Source organism: Alternaria ventricosa (genome assembly GCF_023758065.1).
Source record: "Alternaria ventricosa strain BMP 2768 chromosome Unknown scaffold_55, whole genome shotgun sequence".
Taxonomy (NCBI): domain Eukaryota; kingdom Fungi; phylum Ascomycota; class Dothideomycetes; order Pleosporales; family Pleosporaceae; genus Alternaria; species Alternaria ventricosa.
In genome coordinates, this window is record NW_026055735.1 from 1 (window position 1) to 7,410 (window position 7,410).

The 7,410-nt window shown below is 55.0% G+C and overlaps 1 protein-coding gene across 1 annotated transcript; it reads right to left on the reverse strand.

Moving 5' to 3' along the window:
* Positions 1-5,560: 5,560 nt before the first annotated feature.
* On the reverse strand, positions 5,561-6,483 carry J4E93_011048 (uncharacterized protein; the record flags this gene model as incomplete). The annotated part of the gene is made up of 2 exons (XM_049348918.1): positions 5,561-6,391; positions 6,478-6,483. The coding sequence occupies 2 exons, from the start codon at positions 6,481-6,483 to the stop codon at positions 5,561-5,563; spliced, it is 837 nt and encodes a 278-aa protein (XP_049193923.1).
* Between the last annotated feature and the right edge of the window lie 927 nt (positions 6,484-7,410).

The following is a 7,410-nucleotide window of genomic DNA, read 5'->3' on the forward strand; positions in this document are numbered from 1 at the left end:
GCTATGTTGTGTGTGGCTTTAACGTTGCGCACATACACACGCCCACACGCGCGTACGGCATGCATGCGCGCGAGTCGCAGCGCACAAACGTCCATCAACGCCTCTCGTAACCGCCATGTCCAAGCCACGAAGGTCGGGAGGTCAAGAACGTCAAACCCTATGGATAAGCGAGAGAGGCGAGATGGGCAATTGCACACCCTTACACAACATGGCGATCCACGAAAACCAAGCCGGACTCTGAATCGCCACTCCCCAAAAACCCGTGGACGTCATTCAGCCAATCCGGGCAGCGGCAAAAAGTGCCGAGAGCACGAGGACCAACGTCTTGCGTCCACGGTACCGCGAGTGGTATCTGCGCTTTCCATCCCAGACTTCCCTTGCTGATTCGAAAATAACAACAATGATGGTGGTGATAACGTGAGATGGGTTGTAATATAGTTTATTGATTCATCGTCATTTGTACAACAAACCACCCTACAGCCACAAACCAGCTTCTTCTCAACGCTCGCCATCCCTGCTAAGCGAAGAGAGCAGCCTCCCATACGTGTGGCCCACCAACGGGACGGGACAAGTAAAAGGTTAAAGTTGAAAAAAAGGGGATGAAAGAAGCAAAATAAGCAAGGGAGGTGTAGCGAAGCTGCGCAAAAAACAAACAAAACATGGCATTCCTGCACTTTCCCGATGGCATCAAAGACGGGAATTTAGAGTTTGGGCGTTTGGAGGGATGCAGGATTTGGGAACCCAGCTGCAGGATGCCATTAGACGAGATTGGGGTTGGTGATGCCCGGTAGAGAGCGCGAGGCGACGGCTGGTTTGCAGTGGCGTACCCCATGTGGTGGCGGTTTGTTTGCCTAGAGTTTGAGTGACATGGCAATTTTAACTTTGGCCTTTTCTTAGGCTAATGCTCATCATCGTTGTCTATGCCATGTGAAAGCCGGGGAAGGAGGAGGCTGGAGGCTGAAGGGCTAGCGTGAGGGGTCCGAAAGCGGGGGTGGGTGGTGATAGTCGGTGGTGGATGGCGAAAACGAACGAAAGAGGGTGGTCAGGATCTTAGTGTTGGTGGGTGGTGGTGTGTTTACTCCGGAGTACTCCTATGGTATGAAATTCCATGTGATTTGCGAAAATAGGAAAAAAGACCAGATCTCAGTCTCATCACCCTCCCTATCATCTGATCGATCTATCTGCTGCGGGATTTTCCCGCCCGAACCGAATACAAGATACTGGACATACAACACGACGTGCGGCGTATGTTGCATACATGGATCTATCCTTCCATGCATTATTACCACTCGACTTCCCCTTGGTCTGTGTATGATACTCCACTCCCTCATATGTGTGTGCGTATAAGTGTGTGAGTGACACCACGGGATCCAGTACCGCGCCTCTCTCCGTTGAGAGCGAAAGTACGAGCTGTAACGTCAGTCGGAGGTGAGAGAAAAGGATGAGAGGCAAGGACCATAAAAGCGGGTAACGGACATGCTCCTGCATGATTGTCAGAGCGAGGAAAAAAAAAGCAAGCCTGCAGCTTGGGTCCGCCGCAAGGTGCAAGACCAAGATGAGCATCGTGCAACGATCTGTGTGATATGTGTATGGGTAAACATGCAGGGTGTCTCGAGCCAACACCAACACCGAGACAAGAGAAACGCAGGGGCTGGATCGATCTTCAAATCTGCCTCTGCCACCTTGCCCTGGCAGCTGGCAGCTGGCGCCGCGTGGTTGCGCAATGTGATACAAATGTCATCTTTCGGCCTTGTAGTCCAGCCATTCACAGCGAAGAAGCAAATCTCCGCCTTGCCTAGTTTGTGCTGCTCTCTCCGAACCATCGGGGGGCGAGGGAGCGTTGGGATCCGCTGGTTCGGCGCGCGCTACCTTTTCCTACACCGGTATATCGTGAGTGGGTGGTACCGATGGCACCCTACAACGTAGTCGCCCATCCTACAGTTGCTATATCGGTGTCGGTATATCAAACTTTGCCATCCGTCGCAGAATGTGCTGTTTGGAGAAGGCCCCTTGCATAATGGCAGCGCAGGAGCATCTAGGTGTATAATCGCCTGCGAGGTTCCTGTATCATGATGGGATCTTCTCTTGGATTCGGGTCCTACTACCGCATTTTGATCGAACCTACGTCTTGTGTGGTATGCGCGGTCATCCGTCTGACGAAGATCCTGTGAGCGCATCTCCTTTGTGGCACAGTCGCTGGAATGGCATGACGGACGATGGCGGCTGAAGATGATGGGTTTCACAGCCGATGTGGAGGTGTGCACGGGATGGATGAATGCGTTTGGAGAGTGGGTACTGCCGTCGGGCCTAAGCTTTCTTTATCTCCGCAGCCGTCTGGCTGGCCGTTCATATGGAGCATTAGCTGGCTGGAAGGTACGACCCGACCAATTACGTCCTGCACATCGAAATGAGGTAATTGCAGCATTGTCACTGCTGGTATGCTGTCTCACACGCTCACGATATCGGGTGCACGTGCGTTCAGGTTCAATTGCCCGCATGCTTGAGTGTGGAGTATCTGCCAACTTGCGAAGAAATGCTTCGCTGCCGCCAGTTCCGATTCGCTGCGTATCCCCGTTGATGACATGTATTTCTCGACCCTGCTTGGATTGTTGGCGGCGCATATTGCCTTTATCAGCCGCAAGCGAGGCACCGCGCTTGCAGGCGACGTACTGTGATGCAATCTTGGGAGCTATACCGAGTGTCACATATAGACAATATATCGTGATGACAACGAAGAAGGATCCTTCCGCGCTTGATCCACTTTACGAGAATGACCGCCGTTCGGCCCAATGCAACCGCGACCCGTCTCTTGCCTGTTCCGACCTGGCTGCATAGTAGGCCCTGGCTTTTGACAGCTGTCATTGCCACGGTTGTGATGAGGAGCGTAGTCTTGCAGACGCGGCTTGTCCTGTGATGACGGCAGGGGGTTCAATTCCAGGTCCCTCAATTCGCTCCACTACTGACTGTGAGGGGGCGGTTTTCGCTGCGCCACGAGTCAGCGCCTACGCGCGCAGGAGGCAACGGGGGAAATTCGCCGGCACGCCTGAACGGCAGTTTCTTACGTGAGGTCAAGACATCCCAGTGTTCCCGCAACGGATGGCGAGTCAGACTTAATGTGAGTTTGCGCGCGAAGCGAAAGAACTGGAGTGTTTGGTTCTGGCCCGCGGTGGCTGATGCGCCAATCAAACCGTGGGATGGGTCGAGCTTCAGGGAGAGCCCGCGACTCAACTCCAAGGGGGCTTGTGCAGCGCCAGTCGGGGCTACTCCATCCAAGGCTACGCTCTTGCGGCTAGCGTTTCGCTGGGACAGACGGAACTGGGAGGACGGTTACGATTACTGTCTGTGCATTCCCGCGGTCGATGATGTATCGCCAAGCTGGGGAAGCGGAAATGGATATGAATGGCATCTGTATGCTGCTACTGTATCAGGAAGGAATGGATCGCGTGGGTACAATAAAGCGTCTAGAGCGTCCAGGTTCATGCATAGAAGATTGACTTGTGCAGAAAACCTGCTAAGAACTGGAGCCGTAATTCTGGGTCAGTTTCCGATGGCTACGTGGCTTCCGTTGCGACTCTGCATCGTCGGGCGGACAGTTTCCATGCGGCGTAAATGGGAAAGTTTTGCTGTTCAAACAGCCCCTTGCACATGCTATGACGTAGGCGCGCAGCCGTCTTGATGCCGTATGGTGCCGAAGTATACCCAACGGCACTTAAGCATTGTCTTCGGCAGTGCAGCCAGGATGCAAGACCGGGTACAGCAGGTTTGCATTCACGTCGCGGGCCGATTGTATACCCACATTCTCAAACAACCGTCCAGGCGTTGTGACTCGATGAGCGCGCCCGCGGCCTCGCGTCCCCAGCCAACGACACAAACCGTTAGCACCCACCGAGAGAGTTTTGCCTGCGCTAGAGCCCAGATCTGCAATCGACACCCAGCGTTTCCCGAAGGCGCTGTGTGCTCCGAGCGATCGACGCCGACTATTTATACAAGAACGTTGCAAGGGCAGTGCGAGGTCTTTGAACCCGGTGATTCGGATGTGTTGCGGGTGCATTTCGTTCAGTTTGGTGAATTCTAAGCGACCGATTGGGTTTGCATGGTCAAATCGTGAGGCTAACAAGAAAAGATCAGCAGGCAGTCGCGTGAGATGCGTGGCGAAGCCCATCAGAACGGTATCGAAACGGTGATGATTGGCGAGGCTGATGACGCTGCTTGATGAGGTCATTGTCTATTGCTAGATCTGTGGGTGTCGAACTCTGGCTTCTCATTTGTTTCTCCCAACCAGGAACACCATGCTTACTTTACTGCACAAAGAAAGACGCACCAGCTGCTCACCCTCGAGGCGTGCACAACAATCGCCCATGTGATCTTATTCCAGTTTCCGACAATGCGTTCCTGTGTACATAGCTGCGTTCCAGCCACATCTCAGATCCACGATGATCCAGCTCAAAAATCGATATTCGAGCGCATACCGGACTCGGCCAAACTCGAGCGGCGCCGAAAGACTCCGCTGTACCGGAATGGGGAAGTTGAGCGACGAATTATGATTAGCCGCGATAGCGAGTTCAACAGCGTTGGTGATTCGGGAAGCCCCGCTCGGCAGCCGTCAGCCGTGTCACTCTATACCGTTTCCGCCAACAGCAATGTAAGGGTGTGGCTAGTCATGCAGGTAATTCGGATAGCGTAACTTGTATCAAGTCCCTCAGCTATGATTCGTTGATTCGCCAAGTATGAGGCGTTGAATGATGTCGATACGGTAGAGCTTTGCCAGTTGTGAATGTGCCAGCCGTTGTACAGTTGAGGAACGAGACCATGTCAGTAAAGACTGCATCCGTGTGCAAGGCTGAAGGGATCGATCGTGGTACCGGAACTCTGTTTCAGCGGATCCATATTGGTTGATACTTTGGGTTTCGTACCGAACCGCTTTGACGCTCTTCGCTTGGGCGGGGCTCGTGCATCCATGTCGAGGCACGGGATGCTGGGCCCCTAATGAGTGAATAAGGTTTCTGAGTTTCGCGCTTTGGTAACAGGGTCGTTAGTGGAGACCCGACTCGTGCAGTAGTCCAACAGTTGTGAAGAGATCAGATTGGGTATAGGAGCAACATCGTCGAGTAATAGCTGGTGTGATAGGTACATGCTGCCGACGCCGCACATCGGGCGCCGGCGGAGGTGTGAAACGTAGATGCGAAGGCGTCCCATGTACACGGTGTGATACATGGCTTCATGACGCGCAGAAGATATGAGCAGCAACATGACAAATCCCGCTCATCATGGAGCGCCACAGTGGCATGGCAGCCATAACGCCAGAGGGAGTGGCTCTCTCGAAAACAATAACGCCAATTCTTTTCCTTTCCACCTCTTTCAGGCGGCGAATTCTTACAGTACCAAATACCAAGGATAGCACCTAAGTCAAAAGCGAGAAGAGGACCGGATGTGGGTATAGCGGAGGCTCTTCTTTTGCTGTCATAGAACACCAACCCCAATGCAAATGCGAACGTGAATCGAATGAGAACTTTCGTGTGCTGAAGCGTAATCGTGAACGAGATGGCGTAGACATTACGACCTATGCTGGAGCGGTCGGGCGGACGGGTGGCGTCGAGTTGGAAGGAGGGTCGAATGTTACTACTTTCCGGTACTTGGAGGCCTCGTGAGGAATCTCGGACTTTCGCTTGGCGGAAACGGGATAGGCTGGAGCATTAGGTGGCGAAGGGTCTTCTATGCTTCTGCTTCGTGACTTTTGCGGGGCTTCCGTGTCGGGCGGGCTGGTTACGGCTGCTGGACACATTTGATGTTGGCGTACCCAGTGTGCGTAGGCTTCATCAGCATACTTGGTGTGGTTCTCCAGTCGTTTAATGTAGTCCTGGGTGAGTCTTGTCTGCTCGTGAATATTCTGTGCTGGTGAACTCAGACGGAACTGGTTCTCTCCGGGTAAGGGCCGCTTCCAGCGGACGCCGCAGTTCTTGCATCGCTCCACTTGGGGCGTATTTTGCTGCTGAAGCTGGGCTAGATCGTCTGGAGGAGGGGGCCCAGAGCTGATGGCCAAGATGGCCTGTTCCACAGAGGGTGCGATGGTGTGCTCAGGCGATGGCTGTTCTTCGGGAGTCTCCACTGGCACAGGGACTGCCGGAAGGGGGTCTGGCCGGGGTCTCTGATTTGGCGGCATGTTTTCCGAGGTGTAGACTGTGTTGAATCTTACGTTGTAGCGTTGATGTCGCCCGCCGCCGTTTGTTTGGTCCAATGTGGGAGATGGAAGTGGTCTCCTGGATCCAGAATCTGGGTTGGCGTCTCGAGCCTGCTCCGGCGACCTGGACGATTCCGTGAAAGCGTGGGGGCCTGAGGATAACGATGGGGAAGGTGCACCGTTTGGATGGCGGGTTCCTGCCTCTACGGGTGCCTGATTTGAGCGGTTATCGCTCGCTGGGGAGCGTGGCGAAGAAGGCGCAGCTGGATGTGAGATGGGACGGGACGTGTTAGATTGACGACCATTACCCGCAGCAGGGTGGAAATAAGAAAAGGCCAGCACAGAGGAGGGGAGAGTGGGTTCGGATTCCTTTGGGTTTTCGAAGCGATGGGAGATGGCCGAGTCTTGGCGGACGCTGGCGGACGGATGTGGTGGTGGATGGGAAGATGCAGAGGAAGAGACAGGCGGACTGTAGGCAGCAATTGGGCCCTGGGGCAGTGAGAGAGAAAATGGTTGATGTTCGGGGCCCAGTGGTGGAATTCTGGTGTTGGTGGGGCTGGCCAGCAAGTCAGCACGCTTGCGGCAGGCTCTGTCACGGCTATAACTTACCTGACGTGCGGGCTCGCGTGATTGACGGCGGTGAAGGAGCTGGAATGTGAGTTTGGATGCGCAAAGTCTTGCTGCGAGACAGGACGATCTTGGGGCGTCGGCGGCGGCGGCACGTTGTCACGCGGACGGTGCAGGACTGAGTCGGACGACGAGGTCAGCTCAGCAAAGCTGGGGAGCGTCCGCTGGGGAAAGTGGTTGGGGTCGGGCTGCGGGTGCCTGCGTGGATGCCAGTCGCTTCCCATCATGGCATTCGGACGTGTATAAGAGTGTGGCGGTCTGGCGACGCGGTGAGGAAGTTGTGCGTGAGGAAGAAGGGCAGGGTCGCACAAGGAGTAGGGTCTCACGGGTAGAGTGGAAAGGGTCTAGCGATGCAGCAGCTCGAGTGCAGCGCTGGGCCCGCACTGGAAGAAGCGGCTGGCGGCCCTAGTTGAGGGACAGGGCATGTCACTGGTTTGCGCGCGCTGCGGGGGAAGGCGCTGCTGCTGCACTGTGAAAGAGAGCTTTGGGGCCCACTTGAGATGGCATGCAGCGGGGACCTGATGCCGTCGACGAACCCATGCCCCCATGTCGCCCACCCACCGCCACCCATGGTGCGCCCTCTGCCACCCTGCCACCCATGTCCA